This window comes from Microtus pennsylvanicus, chromosome 11 (assembly GCF_037038515.1).
Source record: "Microtus pennsylvanicus isolate mMicPen1 chromosome 11, mMicPen1.hap1, whole genome shotgun sequence".
In the NCBI taxonomy this organism is placed as follows: Eukaryota; Metazoa; Chordata; class Mammalia; order Rodentia; family Cricetidae; genus Microtus; species Microtus pennsylvanicus.
The window spans coordinates 33,752,444-33,771,259 of NC_134589.1; the positions used below are offsets into that span (position 1 = coordinate 33,752,444).

Consider the following 18,816-nt stretch of genomic DNA (forward strand, 5'->3'; position numbering starts at 1 on the left):
ACTGTGGAAGCTGGTGTAGAAAGATTTGTGATGCGGAGGCCAACCTGGGCTACTTAGTGAGGCCTGAGACAACCTGGACTACAGTCCAGCAAAAGAAAAATAGAAATAGTCTTTAGATCTACTTCAGTGACTGGAGACGGGCTAGAATTGTTCTAAAGGTAAAACTAGTGGTCTGGGTTATGGTAGATGAATGTCCTCTTCCTTAAAGTTTCCCACCTTGTAAAACACACTAACGAAGTTCTGTTTTCTCTGATCCATTTCCTTCTTCTTCAGTTCTAATGCACTTGACTCTTTCCAAGTCCCTAAGATAAGAGTTATATATTAATCTCTGGGATTTCCACCAGTAATTTCTGGGGCCATGGCGTTTTTTAAGGAGACACTCTATAAAAGGCGTGAAATCAAAGAAGCATGATAGCCGCCGAAACTAACCTTTGATTTTGCCGCTGGGTGATGTAAGCCACTGGACAAGAAGTGGCTCGGGGAGACAGCAAACAACCATCCTGATGTTAGGTGAGACCTCCTCTTACCTCCAGTGATGCCTTTCAAAAAAGTCAGTCTTTTGCGATTTTGATCCCCCCAAAATTAATGTTGCCTAATCACCCTAAATACCAAAGGTGAGTCCAGTGATCCTACAATGGATTGGGTAGAAGGTAAGGGAAGAATCAAAACATGCTAAGTAAACTACTAAGGGAGAGACTCTTTTAATTAGACCTCCTTAGAAGAGCAATTCAGACCCACTGGGGGTCAAGCATGTGCAAGGCTTGGCGGTGCACCTTCCAGGGCTAGCCCAGGCTGGCAGACTGAAGCTGGGAAGTGGGGAGGGGGTAGCTCTGCCTAGTCAGTTGATATTGCCTCAACTGTTCCCTGTCATCCTATAGTTTCCTTGTTGCATCTGGCCGGAGTCACAGGGTGTTCCCTGCTGAGCCTGAGTGTCTCCTCTAAGTCACTCCAGCTGCTCAAAAGCCTTCCCTCTGGGCCTTCCTTTCCCATGAGCAAATCCTGACAGGAGGATATAAAAGAGCAACTGGGCTAAGCAGAGCAGTTCTCTGGCTGTCACGGGAGGCCAAGACACATGGCAGGTAAGACGCGCTAACCTTTCCTGGTTCCTACAAAGATGATGACATTTCCTCAGGACTGGAGAACATTTAGTCCTCGATTTAGACCTGTTTTTCTTGGGCATTTTCTGGTGTCAGATTTAGCGACCTATTGGCAGCATCTCCTTGTGGGTTGTAGGGGGTGACTAAATCCACTGCGGGGCGAGAAGCCTTTTCTGCACCAAAAATCAGGCAGAGACATAAACTGGCAGATCTGGAAGGTTCCATGAACCTTTCTCATCTGCGCTGTTTAGCAACAGAGGCCCAAGACAGGTGTCCGGGGTCACTTAGAGAGTTGGGGGATGGTTACTGAATGTGGTGTCTCTGGACGAACATGACATATAGCTCTCCTCGGTAGTAAGACAATACAGTGTTTCGGGGAGTTGGGGGGGTCTTCTCTAAGCCAGTGCTCTAGGATCTTTATCTTCATGCCTGTTGGCTGCAGCAGATCTAACTATCTGGTCAACCCTGACCGTTAAGTTCCCAGTGTTTTAAATATGCTGAGGTCCTCTGGGTCTCAAACAGGTACCTGAACTGTAACAGTATGAGATGGGCCTCATCTGGGGAGGACTGGGGATTAGATTGTGTTGCTTTTTATGTAACTGACCATATTCAGCACATACCCAGTGGGGCAGAGGATTATTTCTGCTGCAGAGGGCTTTCTTTTTTTAAAATTTATTTATTTATTAAAGATTTCTGTCTCTTCCCTGCCACCGCCTCCCATTTCCCTCCCCCTCCCCCAATCAAGTCCCCCTCCCTCGTCAGCCCAAAGAGCAATCAGGGTTCCCTGCCCTGTGGGAAGTCCAAGAAACCCCCACCTCCATCCGGGTCTAGTAAGGTGAGCATCCAAACTGCCTAGGCTCCCACAAAGCCAGTACGTGCAGTAGGATCAAAAACCCATTGCCATTGTTCTTGAGTTCTCAGTAATCCTCATTGTCCGCTATGTTCAGCGAGTCCGGTTTTATCCCAGGCTTTTTCAGATCCAGGCCAGCTGGCCTTGGTGAGTTCCCAATAGAACATCCCCATTGTCTCAGTGTGTGGGTGCACCCCTCATGGTCCTGAGTTCCTTGCTCGTGCTCTCTCTCCTTCTGCTCCTGATTTGGACCTTGAGATTTCTGTCCAGTGCTCCAATGTGGGTCTGCAGAGGGCTTTCTAAGAGCCACTGAGATATAGAAGGAAAATAAACTCAACCTCAACCTCAGTTTCTCTTACTGGCCTGTCACAGCCTGCTTCTGACATGAGGTCTGGGAGAATTCCCCACCCACCAGCAAGTAGCTGGATGCCAGCTGGGTGTTCCTAATCCCATTCGGTTCTGACAGTCTCTACCTGGAGATAGCCTCCAATCTCACAGGCAGAGAGCTCAGTCCCGGAGACCAAACCCTGATTCCCGATGCCAGTCACAAGCTCCAGGTTGCTCTGCCTGTGCTTCGGGTAGAGTTCCCAAATTTGATCAGCTTGCTGGAGGTGCTCAGTCACTCAGGGGGACACTTGTGCTGGTTACGTCAAAGGACACAGATGAAAGTGAGCACAGGACAGGTAAGAATGTGGGGAGGTGCATGGGGCGTTTCTGCTCTCTCTGGGAACACCACCTTCCGCAATTTCCATGTGCGGCCAACCATCGGAAGCCCTCTGGAGTTCTGTGAAGACTTTTTGGCATGAGCACTCTAGAAGCCCAAACAGCCACCTAGACCTACTGCTAATAGACTGAGCGGGGAATCCCAACAAGGCTTGTCTGTTGAGATTCTTCTTAGCTTCCCTGAGCAGCATTCCTTCCTTCCTCCTCCCAGACACAGGGCAGGACCCCTTCTGAGATCGGAGGGTTATGGTCCATTATCAGATGACATAGTTCTGAGAATTTCATGGTCAGCACCAATACAGAAAGTTGGCTGGGGGTAGAGGGGACTAGAGATTTTCTGGAATATTCCTCAGGAAAAAGAAATCACAGTTTCTATGTCCTGATTTAGAGAGGGAGTTATGAGCCAGGAACTACTGTAGATGAAAATTGTGTGTGTGTGTGTGTGTGTGTGTGTGTGTGTGTGTGTGCATGCCCGTGTGATCACATATCACATAAGATATATAATATATGAAACATATTTGTGAGTTCGAGGCCAGCCTGGTCTACAGAGTGAGTTCTAGGACACTTGGGGCTTCACAGAGAAACTCTGTCTTGAAAAGAAAATTCTTGGCCTGATAGTTATTCTCACTTTATTTCTAAAGTTAGCCCATGAAAGACACATTCAATGGGGTGGGGGTGGGGTCTTAAAGGGCCAGGCATGCTGCTTAGTGGTAGGGCACGCATATAATGTAGACAGGCCATGGGTCACCAGCAGAAAAGGGGAGGGAGAGGGGAAGTGGGGACAGAAGTCAAGAAAGGATTGGAGGAAGAAGGAAGGGGAAGAGAAAGAAAAAGGAGACAAGACTGCTCAGATTTTAGTCTGGCGACCTAGGCTTGAAGTAAAAAGTCATGATGTAGAGGCTGAGCCACTGCAGGCAGCCCCAGACACCGCTGTAGGCCCAGGGAAGCTCAGGCGTGCCCCGACATTCTTCCATATGTTCCCGCCAAATTGATTTTTTTGAGGGAGGGGAAAACCCTGTGGAATTTCTGAGGAAAGGCGTGGCGTCTCCTTCCAGCCCTTGCCCTGTGCTAACCAGGAGGAGCCTGGCTAGCAGGAAGCAAGCTATCTGGAGAAGAAGGGATTAGAACTTCAAAAATACTTCTATCTGTGACATGACAAGCCCAGGCTCCCCCGGCAGAATGGGACATCTGGAGCATTTGACCCTGCCCCCTTACTGGCAGGCCAGTGGCCCAGTGTTAAGTTACTTGCCCAGGCTCATGGCGCTGGGTGGGGCCAATGCAGAGCTATAACTCAGGGCCTCAGACCCCAAAGCTTCTTTGCCTGCATCTTTGGGCTCTCCCAGCCTGGCACACTTCCAGCCTGTGCACACTGCGAGCTTGTGTGGCCAGGGCATCTGGTCTCACCCAGGTTTTCTCTGCTTTCTGAGATTCCATCTCTTTCTGTGACACCCCACTGGGGCTCCTAGTATGATTCTCATCTCTTTTCAGCAATGAAAGTCCTTCTGCATCTCCCGGCCCTCCTAGCTTCCCTGACCTTGCTCCAGACAGCAGTGGCAGCCAGTAATGGTAAGTGTCATACTGTATTTGCTTCTTGGAATAAGGCTGGGATAAAAGCACTAGGAGCTGGGTGGCCGCAGACAATACAGATTCATTCTCACGCATCCCAGAAGGCTGGAAATCCAAGAGGAAGGTAATGGAAGGGTCACGATCCTCCTGAAGGCTCTACGTGGGGTGGAGTGGAGGGGGTGGTCCTTTGCCTCTTCTGGCTTCTGATGGTTCCAGGCATCTTTTAGTATCGTTGGCTTGTAGCTACCTCCCCACCCCCGGCTCTACACAGCTTCTCTCGGGGTTCTTTCCTACATCCGTTAGTCTCTGGACTTTGGGTTCACCCTAATCAGCATGACCTCTGAATTGATCTCATCGGCACAGACTGTTTGGAAATAATGTTGAATTTCCAACCGGACACCGTTTAACCCACTACAGTCTCCTCAAGGGGAATAGAGGCTGCCTCTCATAATCCACATCCCACCCTTAGGAGGACTCAAGGAACACAGCTCTCCTTTATGTGTCCTTGCCTTCCTTGCTCCGAGGTCCTGGCTATGGTGTAAATTCTGATAGGCTTGCTTAAGGGTCCACAAGACCATCTCACCAGAAACCAGGCAGCCCAAGAGTGGTCACAATGCACGTCCTGTTGTCCTGTTCCTGGGGACACCCTATTGTCCTCTCCTGGACACTCCCCTGGAATTCCAAAAAGCAATTTTGACATCTTCCCATTCTTTACTGCTTTCTTTTAAGTCTATTATTCTCAACCTGTGGGTCGCAAGCCCTGTGGCGAGTTGAACGGACCCTTTCATGGCTGTCACTTAAGACCGTTGAAAATATCAGCTGTTTACATTATAATTCATAACAGTAGCAAAATTACAGTCGTGGAGTAGCACTGAAAATAATAATGGCTGGGGAGTCACCATAACATGAGGAACAGTATTAAAGGGTCGCAGCATTAGGAAGGTTAAGAACCACGGCTTAAAGGGGTCTTGTAAAATATCCTTGATCCCCCCCCACCTGCTCAGGTTTGAGAGAGGAGGTCATGGTTGAGAGGGAAGCAGAAGCAAAGAGCATCTCAAAAGAGTGATATGTGATATCCTGCCTTCTGCTTTTCCCTCCCCAAGCTTCCTCAGCCAGCCCCGCTGCCACCCTGCGGGAAACAGTGGATGAGGTCAAGGTCTGGGTCAACAAAGCCTTCCTGGATTCCCGGACCAGGTAAGTGAGACAGGTGTCCCGTGTGTGTGAACTCCCTTCTCTGGCTTCCCGTGAATGACAAGGGCACCCAGACCAGCCCCAGCAAGTCAGTGAGCCAAAGCAATTATAAACTTGCCTTGCCACCGCTCTCCACCCCACCCCCACCAAGTATGCAGCAAACAGGAACAGTAGCTTCCAAATCCTAAAATCCCAGCTTCTAAGGGGCCTCGAGGGGGACGTCTAACATTACCCTCCACATGGCCCAGGTTCCCTTTGGTTACGCCTGCCAGATTCAGAAGGTTTTTCGTTCATCTACTATAGTCTGCCTCGGGTCAGTGCAGGGAACCGATGAGAGAAGTTCTCTCAAGGAAGTCGCGGCATAAAGCAAACTTAAGTGAGAACGCGGCTTGAAGTCCAGCCTCAGACTGACTGATCCACCACCACCCAGAGATTCCCAGGGTATAAGGTGTACCGTGGAGTCTGTCCCACCTTGGAACAAGGGTGTAGAGTTTCCAGATACCCACGTGTGGCTGATGTGGCCCCAGGCTTGAGGCTCCTGTGGCAAGAGTTAAGAATGTTGGTGCTATTGCTGGGAACCTCCAACCAGGCAGCCGCCAGAGTTCAGGAGCAAAGCAAAACAAGTCTACAGGGGTGAGCGTTTGGGGGCTGCACCCACAGTAGCTGGGCAAGGAGCACATAAACCCTCCTGATGGATCGCAGACCAAGACACCACCCACTCTGGGAAGGGGGCTGGGACTCGAGAAACTGCAATGTGGACCAGGCTCTCCCCTCAGGAAGTCAGCCTTCCACCAGTAGAGTAGTTGAAGAACAAGAGCCGTCTGCCGTCAAGCCTGGCGGCGCAGTTCTATAATCCCAGCTACTCAGGAGGCTGGGGCAGGAGGATGGCAAGTTCAAGGCTAGTCTTGGCTATGGAGTGAGTTCAAGGGCAGCCCAGGCCATCAGCGACTCAGTAGGCTCCTGTCTCAGGAAAAGGGGAGAGCTGAGAATGCAGCTCAGTGAGAGAAAGCTGGTCTAGCAAGTGCAAAGCCTAGGGAAGCTAGGAAGGGGCGTGACCATGGCATCGAGCAGAAGGCATCTTCAACCCTTCATAGTTCTGTTTCTAGATAGGGGCTTTTCTCAGCCTCATCCCTGGATGAGCTCTCTATTCCACGATTCTTTTGGTGGCTTTTAGATTGCTTTTAGTCCTGCAGAAATGGTATCATTTCAGGACTTCAAAGGTCAGCCGGAGGGGGTAAAATCCCAAGCTGATGACTGCCTTGGTTCTGAAGCCCTGGGCTCTGTGGTGACAAGAGGGGGCCCAGAGGTCCTCTCCCTTGTTCCAGGACTCCTCCAACGCTCCTTGGGGGCTGAGCAGAAAGAGGAACAGGGAAGCTGGGGATGGTAACTCCACCAGTCCTGAACAGCTCGGTGGCTTGTGTACTTCTTTTCTGAGTACACAAAGAAATCAATTACCAACTCAAAGACCTGGAAAATTCCCTGGCCTGCACTCCAAGCCTCTGTTTGGGGTGTCTGGCTTTAGACCTGACCCCACCCCCTCTGGACTATTGAGCGTACTGTCTCATAAAAACAGAAAAAAGACGTGTGTGGTGTTGTGTGACTTTAATCCAGGCACCCAAGGGTCAGAGGCAGGCATGTCTTTGTGAGTCTGAGGCCAACCTGGTCTACATATCAAGACTAGCCAAAGCTGTTGCATGGCAAAAGCTTGTGGGTTTTTTTTTCTTTTCTTGTTTCGTTTTTGTTTGTTTTGTTTTGTTGTTGTTCTATTTTGGTTTGGTTTGGTTTGGTTTGGTTTGGTTTGGTTTTTGAGACAGGGTTTCTGTGTAGCCCTAGCTGTCCTGGAACTCACTTTGTAGACTAGGTTAGCCTCAAACTCACAGAGATCTGTCTGCCTCTGCCTCCCGAGTTCTGGGATTAAAGGTGTGTGCTACCATGCCTGGCTTGTTTTGTTTGTTGTTTGTTTGTTTTTAAGGCAGCAAAAAGACAGCCTGGTTGTCTTCAGGGAGGTTAGGCCAGGGCTGGCCTCCTTTCGCCTTTCTCCTCAGTCCTTTGATGAGCCTTAGCCCCGTTAGCACTCTCACTGGAGCTATTGGCCTACCGTGAAGAGATAAGACCGGCATTACAGCCAGGGAGATAAATACAACCAGAAGGCTGGTTTTGTGAGAACCTAAGCCATTTTCAATATTTCAGAGCTCTAGAGACAGAGGCTTTATAGAGAAATCCTCACACACAAGGAAACTGAGGCACAGTTAGGCAATAGGGTACTTTCATGTCCCTAGCCTCCCCAAATTGCCATAGACTTCAGGGTAGAAGGCTTTAGGGATCCTTGTATTGCACGTGGAAGATAAAGAGTTAAGGGTTAGCTTGGCATTAGGCAGGGTGCTTCTGTCCACAGACGCCACACCAGTTCTAAGGCCAGATGCGCATGCACAGAACCAGAAACCCTCGGGGGTCCTGGTCCTAGAACTCTTTTTTTTTAATTAATTAATTTATTTATTATGTATACAATATTCTGTCTGTGTATATGCCTGCAGGCCAGAAGAGGGCACCAGACCTCATTACAGATGGTTGTGAGCCACTATGTGGTTGCTGGGAATTGAACTCAGGACCTTTGGAAGAGCAGGCAATGCTCTTAACCGCTGAGCCATCTCTCCAGCCCCCCCCTAGAACTCTTAAGTTATAAGGCTCAGGAGTGACCTAAGTTCTCAAGCCTGGATTCACCCACTGTAGGATCTGGGTGGTCTTAGGATGCCCATCTGGTTCTGACACGGCCAGTCAGGTACACTCTTCCAGCTGGATTTCGGGAATCTTTTGATCCATCCACCAGCTTTACTTAAGGTCAGACTTACCTACTCTTCATGGCCACTGTGGCTTCCTTCTCCCCTTAGGAGAGGTCTTTCCAGTGGCAATGGCAGAAGAGACAAGAGGGATGGTACTGAGAGCCCATGTTTACTCCTCAGATCCCTTGGGTCTTCCCCCTGCTCACACTCCCTTGCACCTCTCCTGAGAGCCACCGGCACACTTTGGCAGCTCACAAGGCCCCATTGGTTCCTACTGTAGGCTGAAGACCGCCTTGACCACCCAGGCTCCCACCACCCGCCACCTCTCAGGGTATCTCAAGCAAGCCAAAGGCCGGACGCGCACGGCCATCCGCAATGGGCAGGTGTGGGAAGAGTCTCTAAAGAAACTGAAGAAGGCGGTGACCTTGACAAATGTCACAGGTACAGACAACTTACAGCCCTGTAATGACAAGAAAGGATCATGAGTACAACTGAGGCCACCAAAAGCTGCTAGAAACTCTCTACACAAAGGCGTTTCTGTCTTCCTTCTTAGCTAAACCCAAGGGCCATACTGGCAGAGCTCAGAGGGCCTCCGGGGACAGCTAGGCCAGTGTCCCTTTTGCAGGTGAAAGAACTCGTTGTGACAAGGTTATAGTGCCAACTGATAGAGAAGAAACGTCTGTGCTCAGTGTGTTATGGTGGTTTGTAAGGATTCTGTAGGAAATGCCAAAGTCAATAAATGGGGTTTCTGGCCCTAAGCCAGTGTCCTGTGGGTGAAGGCAAGACGTAAGCCACCAGTGTCATATGGGTTTGCTGGGAGCATCTCAAGAGATGAAACTTCTACCCTGTTCTGGGGAACACTGAGCTATCACCTGTGTTCCGATTCCCTGCCTGTTGCCAGTGTCTCAGAATCCCTGTTTGGGGTTCTCTTCTTTTTCAGGCCAAGGCCTGGACCTGACTTCGCTCTCCTGGGAGGTGGGCTGTGATCCCCCTGCTAAGGCAGTGACTTGCGATATAAGCAACCCTTACCGGACCATCACTGGGGACTGTAACAACAGGTGAGCCTACCAGCCATTCCCCCAGCAAGCATCTCTGCCCCTTGGACCTTGCAGGCACAACTGTTGGATCCCTTTGAAGAGTACCCATCTCCAATGAGGTCACTGTGGTCTACTGGGAACAATCCTTTCAACCAAGGCAGACAGTCCCATGCCTGGGGGGGGGGGGCTAGGAAATTTCAGAACCCCACAGTGCAGAGGGCCCCTCCTCCACATCCGCTTTCCCTCCTGCAGAGTTCAGGTTAAGGGCCGCAGGGTGAAGGCAGTGAGCCAGGAGGCTACCTGCCGAGGTTGAGAGCTCTCTTGCTGGGTTTCAGGAAGCATCCAACGCTGGGATCCGCCAATAGGGCGCTGGCTCGATGGCTGCCCGCGGAGTACGAGGACGGGTTCTCCCGCCCCTTTGGGTGGACGCCGGGGAAGACGCGGAACGGCTTCCCTCTCCCGCAGGTGAAGGAGGGCGGGGTACAGGATGGGAGGCGATGAGCCACACACAAGTCAAAGCACCCTAAAAAAAAGAAAAATGGAGGCGCAACTGAAATTAGGACTCGCTCCCTGGCGATATGTGCCCCGAACTGCCACGAGAGGGCAGCAGAGCCTGGAGCCCAACCAGGTGGTGGTGCTAATGTCCCAAGTCTGATACCCTGGGGTCTCCCAGGCAGATGGTTTCCTTGCTCTATTCTATTTGCGCTTACCCTGTCCCAGCCCCTGGCGTGCAGCAGCTGTCGTTTTACTGCTGGTCTGATCTGTTGGCCTCATCTGAGTTGGCAGCCCCGCCCCGGGGGCCTTTTTTCCATGCCCAGAATCCTGGCACTTCCTCACGGGCATGACAGCATCAGCTTGCCTTGGTTTTCTCTCTCCATAGTAAGGACGCTTGACCATTGTCCAGTCGCACAGACCGAGGTTCAGTGCCATCCCTATCCCTTTGTAGGCGCAGGACAAGCGCTCTAAGACTGTGTCATCTACAAAGTTCCCATGCATCCCACCTCACATACGCCTGTGGGGATTGCATCATAGGTCCCCACCAAACTGTGGTTGAATCTGAATCTTCAAAGCATGCTTTGTTCCGACCTGACCCCCTTTCCCTCCATGTGCAGCCCCGAGACGTCTCCAACCAGATCCTTGGCTATCTGAATGAGGAGGGTGTTCTGGATGAAAACAGATCCTTGCTCTTCATGCAGTGGGGTCAAATCGTGGACCATGACTTGGACTTTGCCCCTGAAAATGAGATGGGGAGTGATAACAACTCCAAAGCCCAGTGTGATGAACACTGTCTCCAGGGAGACAACTGCTTCCCCATCATGGTAAGCCTCTGCAGCCAGATCGACGTCCCTGGCAAGCCCCGGGCAACTTCCCTGTAGCACACATTCCCAGCCCAGAGATGGGGATCTCGTGAGAGCTTTGAATGCTAACATCATAGCTTCCTATCCATTCATGGGCTCATCCATCCACTCAGGAATTAGACGATAACCTACTCTATGCCAGGGACCATAGCGACACTAGGGACTCAAAGGGGAGATACTATGCTTGCTCTCAAGGACAAAGGCTGGCACGGAAATGAGCATGTGAACTGTTGACAGAATTGGGACATTTGGGGTTGTCTGTACCCCCACCCAGCAGCATCTGAGTCTCTCCTGGGAATCTCAGGCCTCCCTGCCAGATGTTGGGAGACAGAGTCTGCATTTTATTAAGATATTTTATCAAGACATATCTGTCCCACCCACCCCCACTTCCCGCCATGGGGTTCATCCTATATTTAGTGTGTGGAGCACTGCTATATGCTGCCCTGAAGGAAGACTTCTCTTTCCCAGAGGGAGCTGAAAGCAGCCGTGTGACCAGTGAGCAGCAAGGACACGGAATGCCCAGCAGGGGAGAGGGGCTTCCAGTGGTCACCTCTTCTTAACCATAAAGTGTGCATTTAGAGAGGTATTTGTTTACTTAGGAAAACAAATCAAGACTCTGTGCTGTAGTGAAAAAAAATCTGAAGCAAGGGCTGAGGCCGATCTGGACTCGAGTCTCACGTCTCTCCCTCCTAGTTTGTAGGTGCTGAGACAAGTTAATTTATTGAGACTGTTTTCTCCTGTGTAAGAGACTCACGGGCTCTCTGAGGGACAGAATGAGATGCGGTATGCGTTCTGGCTGGCACATGGAATTCCAGGGTTGATATTTCAGTAGTAATTACTAAAGCGCACATCATATGCTGCTTGCCTGTCGAGGGCTCTCAGGAAACCCTGCCTTTTCTGAGCTCTTGCTGTGAAAGAGTGAGTCACTTTCTGCTCGTGCACGTCAAAATAGAATGAACTCTGGGCCCCAGGAAGTGTAACATCAGTTGGAGGCATCTAGGGCCAGAGTCTGGCAAGCATCCCACAGTGGTACCGTGAGCATCTTTTCAACCAGACTGACCCTGGGAAGGGTGGTCAGGGCACTGACGTTTTGTCCTTGTGCAGTAACTCCCAAACCCATCTCTCTACAGTTTCCAAAGGGTGACCCTAAATTGAAGACTCAGGGGAAATGCATGCCTTTCTACAGAGCTGGATTTGTCTGTCCCACACCACCCTATCAATCCCTGGCCCGAGAGCAAATCAATGCTCTAACCTCTTTCATGGACGCTAGCTTGGTATACGGTTCTGAGCCAAGCCTGGCAAATCGACTTCGAAACCTCAGCAGCCCCTTGGGCCTCATGATTGTCAATGAAGAGGTCTCAGACCATGGACTGCCCCTCCTGCCTTTTGTCAGTGTGAAGCCCAGCCCCTGTGAGGTCATCAACCGCACTGCTGGAGTGCCCTGCTTCTTGGCAGGTGAGTCTAGCCTGGGAAGAAAGCAAGGGGCTAAAGGACAAAGAGATCACCAAAGGAGCCTGCTCCATCCCAGCATTTTCCCAGAAAGATGCCCGAAGACACCACTGTCTGTAGCACTGAGCTAGGGATAGAGAAAGGGCCCAGATAAAGAATCTAAGAACATATGTTCGCTGTGGAACAAGATAAGTCCAGAAAATAATACAAAGAAAATCCACATAACCCCATCATCCACCAATATTAGTCATTAGTATTTAAATATAAACCTTTCTTGCGTGATCTATGACAGGCATAGTTCTAGCCCAGCTTGGTAGCACAGTTCTCAATCCCACCACATTCCTCACTGCCCAGCTCCCCCTGATCACCTTAAAGGAGAGGCTTTGGAGAGAGTCTTGGGGCTCCATCTGTCTTTGTGAAGGTCCCCGGTCCTGCTTAGAACCCATCTTCCTGCCTTCTGGGCTTTTTAGGAGACTCTCGAGCCTCGGAGCAGATCTTGCTGGCCACATCCCATACACTCCTTCTCCGGGAGCACAATCGATTAGCCAGAGAACTGAGCAGACTCAACCCCGAGTGGGATGGTGAGAAGCTCTATCAAGAAGCCAGGAAAATCATGGGAGCCTTCATACAGGTATGGAGGCAGGAGCGCCTGCCACAGCCAACTGCCTGCTCCAGCACCCACTTCTGCTTTCTGTTGGGTTACTTCCAGCTGCATTCCTTACTCCTTCCTCTCTTTTGCTTCTCTCTAAGAGTCTGATCTGTTGTAGGAGGCCCCTTGTTTGTTCCCAGGTGCTCAGCCCCAAAATAACCACACAGAAACTGTATTGATTAAATCACAGCCTATAAGCTCTAGCTTCTTATTGGCTAGCTCTTACATTTTAATTTAACCCATTTCTATTAAGCTGTGTATCGCCACATGGCTGTGGCTTACCAGCAGAGTTCTGTTAGGTATCTGTCTCCAGCAGGGGCATGGCTTCTCCCTGACTCTGCCTTCTTTCTCCCAGCATTCAGTTTAGTTTTCCACACCTACCTTTATTCTGCCCTGTCTAGGCCCAAGACAGTTTCTTTATTAACCAATGGTATTCACAGCGTACAGAGGGGAATCCCACATCACTGATCAGCTCCCTATTTTAAAATGTATCCCCGACTGGAACAGTTGAGGCTCTGGATCCAATCTGAAACTCTGCAGCAAATAAACAAAATATCCATGTGTTTGTGTGTGTGCATGTGTGTGCACACATGACTGGGGGGATATGCATGTACATATGTGTACATGGAGGCCAGAGGTCAGACTCCCTCATGTATCATTCCTCCAGAGAGCCAAACAAATACGTTAGCTCTGAACTTACAAAGTAGGTTAGGCTGGCCGGTCCACAAGCTCCAGGGCTCTACCTGCCTCTGCCTCCCCAGCTCTGAGAAGACAAGTCCATGCTACCATGCCCAGCTTTTTTTTAAAAAATGGGTTCTGGGAATCAAAGCCAGGTCTTTGGGCTTGCAAGGCAGAGATCCCTACTGACTGAGCGGTCTCCCCAGTGCTGTATGAAATCCTTATGGATTGACTCCATTTGACTCCTGTCGGTATTGGCATCAGTGGGTCATCTTTGCTCACGCTAAGTGTGGCTTTCCTGATTATGGCATTACCGAATATTTTAGTGGCTCTAACACCATCTGAATATTTACTCGACCTTGTCATTACCCTGCTTAGGTTTAGCGCATGGGTTCTGGTCTGCTTTTGTTTCTGCTCCAATGACAGTCTGGTTCCAGGACTTTCCAGTGCCCCTCTGGTCCACTTCATTTTTCCAGTGCATGTGAGCTTTCCTCTCCGTTCCTGCTGGTGCTGTCTTCAGGGCACCAAAGTTTCTTCTTTTCTGGCTGCCTGCTGTTGCTAAGCAACTTCTGATAGAAGCAGAAGCCACCATGCCTGGGTCTCCTTGGTGAAGAGCCAGGGGTGGGAGGAAACAGACACAGTCCTCCACTGCCCCACAGAAGGTAGAGACTGTCCATGGCCTGGACTGAGGAGCAGGGGAGGCTTGGTTAAGGCTCTCGAGGGCTTGGTGTGTGAGGCAGGAGTTGGGGCTCTCTGCCAGTCTGCCTTGGACTTCCCTGGCCCTTGGTCTCTGAAAAGAAAAAGCAGGCATTTCTTGGCTTCTTTTTGATATTTCTCTTCTACACCCAGTTCAATCTGGGGGCATGTAGAACTCACCACGTGGTCATCCCTCAAATTCAGGGTTCCTCAAACAGCTCATATTCTTTTCTAGCTTTCAGAGTATCTTCTTTAAATTTTACCTTCTGGATCTGTGTGTGCAGTCCAGGGAAGGGGGCATGAGGTCCCCTGGAGCTGAAGTTACAGACAACTTTCTGATATGTGTGTTGGGAACTGAACTCAGATCTTCTAGGAGAGCAGCAAGTGTTCTTAACCACAGAGCCATCTCTCCAGTCTCCTTAGGTCTCATGTTGCTCAGGCTGGCCTTAAACTCACTGTGTAGACAAAGCTGACCTTGAACTCCCAATCCTCATGCCTTCACACCGCCAGTACTGGATTATTAGAGATCCATATCGCCACAGCCATGCGTTGCTGTTGTCGTTTTAGGGTTGTTTGTTCGAATTGGAAATAGAAGTCTCACTATGTAGCCCAGACTGGCCTCAAATTGTCAAATCTCCTGCCTCAGCCTCTGGAATGCTAGGATTATAGACATGGCTCACCACACCAGCTCAGCATCCATTTATTATTTCCTGTTGAAATATTGCCAGGATATTTAGTTGCAATAAATAGAGAGGAGAAAGGAAAATAAGGCTGTGACACCTTGTTCTAAAACCAGAGGATACACACACTTCTGCTTTTAATTATTAAGTTGACCTATCTCCATATAAAATATTGGAGCCAGAAATCCTGGTGCTAAAGCAGAAAGTATCAGATTGAAGTGACTAATTAATATAACCTAATTGGGAAGATATCATGAGAATTAGATGAACGGATGCCACGATTGATTAGCAATGTCTGCCATGGTCATAGGAATGGAAACCGAGTACAGATGTTATCCATTTGCCCTCTTGGCAGTAGTTTCTCTCCAGCCTCCCATGGCAGAGAGGTTTACACATTCTCATGTCCTCCCTCATGACTTGTCTCTCCCTTCAGATCATCACCTTCAGGGACTATCTCCCCATCTTACTGGGGGATGAGATGCAGAAGTGGGTCCCCCCATACCAAGGCTACAGTGAGACTGTAGACCCGCGCATTTCCAATGTCTTCACCTTTGCTCTCCGCTTTGGCCACTTGGAGGTCCCTTCTGCTATCTACCGCCTGGATGAGAATTATCAGCCATGGGGTTCAGAACCCGAGCTCCCCCTGCACAATCTCTTCTTCAACACCTGGAGGCTGGTCAAGGATGGTGAGTCTTCTCAGGGAAGTGCTCTCGACTGAGCCTCTCATTCTCTAATCAGCTTGTAGGGACTCCTGGTATGAGTGAGAATCACCTTCCAGACACTTCCTGTGTGACCTTGGACAAGGGAATCCATCTTACTGAGTCTTAGCTTCCTTGTTTGCAAAATAAGGGCAAAGTGGGACCTGTCTCATAGAATAACAAATTGAATGAGAGAGATGTGTAGCGCACCCTAAGACACAAGACGTGATCGGTAAGTAATAGCGGCTTCTTCCTGTGGCTTCCCAGGTGCATGTCTAAGTTTCTTCTGCCTTTTCCTGCCCTAGACATCTCTGAACTCAGAAAACAGAATTTGTGAGCTTGGAAAATTGTTCTGTTCTAGAACCTTCTATCTCCATGAGGTGTCATAGACTGGCTGCAGCTTTCTTATTCCTCAGATGAAACTGACTTTCCTTCACGCTTAGCCAAATGGGGCTGACTCCTGAAGACATATGGTCCCTCTTCCTCTGGAGGAAGGTGTGGAAGATAAAGGAACTGACCCCATGAAATAAAACATGAAAAACCTCTTACTATTCATTGAACCATCGGCCCCTGAGTGCCCTTCTCTGTCACCTCAGAAAGTCCAGCCTGGTCTCCTCTCACCCTGGCACAAGGAGAGGCTGCATTGTGCTCTTCTCTCCCCACCCCCAGCCAGAAATGCCCCTGTCGTTCCCATTTCCTATTGAGAGAAGGTATCTGAGGCAGGGAGGACCCAGCATTTAAGATGCCCTCACCCTGTTCCTAGCTGAAGGATGACCTCTTGGTGTCCCCCTGCAGGTGGAATTGATCCTCTGGTTCGAGGCCTGCTGGCCAAGAAGGCCAAGTTGGCACACCAGGACAGAATGATGACAGGGGAACTCCGCAACATGCTGTTCCAGCAGACTCACACCATCCATGGCTTCGACCTGGCTGCCATCAATATCCAGCGGTGCCGAGACCACGGGCAGCCCGGTGAGTGGGTCTGAGGAATCACCTGGTCTGGAGACATTTTTGCTCCCTTCTGGGGCTCCTGGAGGCTCTGCTCTGGAACACCAAGGAGCTAATGGATCCTGAAGCAAGAGACAAGTCCATTTTTAAAAACCCACAAAGACATCCCAGAAATGGAATCTTTGTTTTTCTAATGCAGAGGTGTGATGCACAGCTGTTGCTATCTTAGTGCCTCGGAAGAGAATGAGAGCAACAACAATGCATTTAATCAGTTTAAAAGCCCAGAATAGAAGCACCAAATACAGTGGTATCAACATGAAATCCCAGTTCTCCAGAGGCCAAGGCCAGAAGATTGTCTGTTCAAAGCTAGCATGAGCTCTGCAGAGAAACCTTAACAAAAAGAAGGAAGAAAATGGAGGGAAGGGAGGGAAGAGAGGGAAGGATTGCAACCTAGTGGAGTTTTTCTCTGCACACACGGAATGCAATGTTGCTGCTACTAAGAGATAGATTGCTTGAGTTCGAATCCCAGCTGTACCATTTACTACTTGTCTGAGATGCTTTTCTCATTTCCCATGGCAAGCACAAGGAAAGATGGGCTGAATCTGGCTCACAGTTTGAAGGTACAGGCAGCCCATTGCGCAGGAAGGCACCGTGTCGGGGGCATGAGACGGCTGCTCACAGGGAAGCCGTGGTCGGGAAGCAGTGAGTGATGGGTGTGGACGCAACATCCCTCCTCTTTCTTTATGCTCAGCGTGGATCTCACCACAGTAATTTACTCTATCTAGAAACTCCCTCGTGCGCATGCCCAGAGATGTCTCCAGAGATGTTCTAGATCCTGTCACATTGACAATCAGTATCAAATATTACACTAGTCATAGGACTTGGGGCGAGCTTCAGCTGCTTTGCTCTTATTCGTTTGCATGGCTCTTGTATGGGTGCTTGGACCCACACATGGAGAGTCGCAGGTCAGCTGTCAACCCTTGCCCAAGATGAAAAGTGATCCATTATATTTCCCTTGTCCTAAAAACTCTGATCCCATACTTTCTCAGCTTCTGAAGGTGGAGTGGTTACATCCCCCAGGGAAAACATGAGCGAGAAGTCCCTGGGGTGAGCCAACCCTATCTTTTCTCCCCTAGGGTACAACTCCTGGAGAGCTTTCTGTGGCCTGTCACAGCCAAAGACACTACAAGAGCTGAGTGCTGTGCTGCGAAATAAGGTGCTGGCCAAGAAGCTGCTGGATCTCTATGGAACCCCCGACAATATTGATATCTGGTTAGGGGCCATTGCTGAACCCCCGGTCCATAGGGGTCGGGTAGGGCCTCTCCTCACCTGCCTCCTGGGCCAGCAGTTCCAGCGGATCCGAGATGGAGACAGGCAAGTGACATCACTGTCTGGGGCAGGAGGAGCCCTTCCCTAGGCAGGGGTCCCCAGTGTTCTTCATGAGGTCTGACTCCATATGTCACCCTAGGAGGGGTTTTCCATGTTCCCAAGAATGTGCTTTGGCAGTGGGGGGAGCAGGTAGCCACTGCACTGTGTGACAAGACCCTGCTCTGTCCTTATAGGTTCTGGTGGGAGAACTCTGGGGTCTTCACAGAGAAGCAACGGGACTCTCTACGGAAGGTGTCCTTCTCAAGACTTGTCTGTGATAACACCCGCATCAACAAGGTCCCGCTGAACCCATTCCAGGCCAACACCTACCCCCAGGGCTTTGTGGACTGCTCTGCTATTGACAAGTTGGACCTCTCCCCCTGGGCCTCAGTGAAGAAGTAGGACCCTTCTGCCCACGGCTTCTTACGTGGCACCTGCCTGTGGTCCAAGACATCATTTCAAACAAGTTCAATCACCTGTTCCTGTCAAATTGGGCACCTAAGTCCACGTCTTCAAGTCTCACATCCTCCAGATGATGGTCAAAGGCTGTCTGAGCCTTTCCAGCTCTTCCGCGAGGCCCCCACCATTTCCACGCCACCCTCTCAGGCTGTGGGAACCCTCCTCTAACTAGATGCCTCTCCAGCTTCCCTGAATGAGTGTTGGCTGAGGCTGTAACCTCTGACCCTTATGTTTCCTCCTGTCCTCCCAATTTAGATTATAAGCATTCTGAGCCAGAGACCCCCGCCTGCTTCTGGGTATGGCTTGTGGCACCATGGTATTAATCACATAAAGTGCCCAATAAACATCCAGCTGTTCCTTCTTAGGGGCAGGCCTTGCAACCGCTGTGTATAAGGAACTGGGTGTTTACAGTCCAGATGTGTCAGGCTGTAAGAGGTCCTGGGCACCAATCAGTCTGACGGGGAGAATAGTGACCGAATCAGAGGTGCAAGAGCTCTCAAAGCAGGGAGGAGGCAAGGGGCTTCTGGGGGGGAAAGCAATGTCACAGAGCAGTGAGAGAGTGAATCGGGGTGACAGTGCTGTGGGGTACCAT

At 50.2% G+C, this 18,816-nt stretch overlaps 1 protein-coding gene across 3 annotated transcripts; it reads left to right on the plus strand.

The window, feature by feature from the left end:
- Nucleotides 1–396: 396 nt before the first annotated feature.
- Nucleotides 397–18,604, plus strand: Lpo (lactoperoxidase). Of its 3 annotated transcripts, XM_075991167.1 has the most exons (14): nt 397–510; nt 879–1,079; nt 4,159–4,236; nt 5,340–5,430; nt 8,488–8,648; nt 9,148–9,265; nt 9,580–9,709; nt 10,357–10,563; nt 11,733–12,057; nt 12,522–12,682; nt 15,188–15,440; nt 16,248–16,421; nt 17,534–17,771; nt 17,960–18,604. In XM_075991167.1, the coding sequence occupies exons 2-14, from the start codon at nt 1,073–1,075 to the stop codon at nt 18,165–18,167; spliced, it is 2,151 nt and encodes a 716-aa protein (XP_075847282.1). In that variant the 5' UTR covers nt 397–510; nt 879–1,072; the 3' UTR covers nt 18,168–18,604. The 3 variants fall into 3 exon arrangements, with proteins under 3 accessions (XP_075847282.1, XP_075847283.1, XP_075847284.1); XM_075991168.1 differs by lacking the exon at nt 879–1,079 and having other exon boundaries at nt 407–510; XM_075991169.1 differs by lacking the exons at nt 397–510; nt 879–1,079 and adding an exon at nt 2,400–2,630.
- The last annotated feature ends 212 nt before the right edge of the window (nt 18,605–18,816 follow it).

Coding starts and splice junctions, on each gene's coding strand:
- Lpo (XM_075991167.1), top strand. Junction 4,237..5,339: donor AGCAGTGGCAGCCAGTAATG/GTAAGTGTCATA, acceptor TCCCTCCCCAAG/CTTCCTCAGCCAGCCCCGCT. Junction 9,710..10,356: donor ACGGCTTCCCTCTCCCGCAG/GTGAAGGAGGGC, acceptor CTCCATGTGCAG/CCCCGAGACGTCTCCAACCA.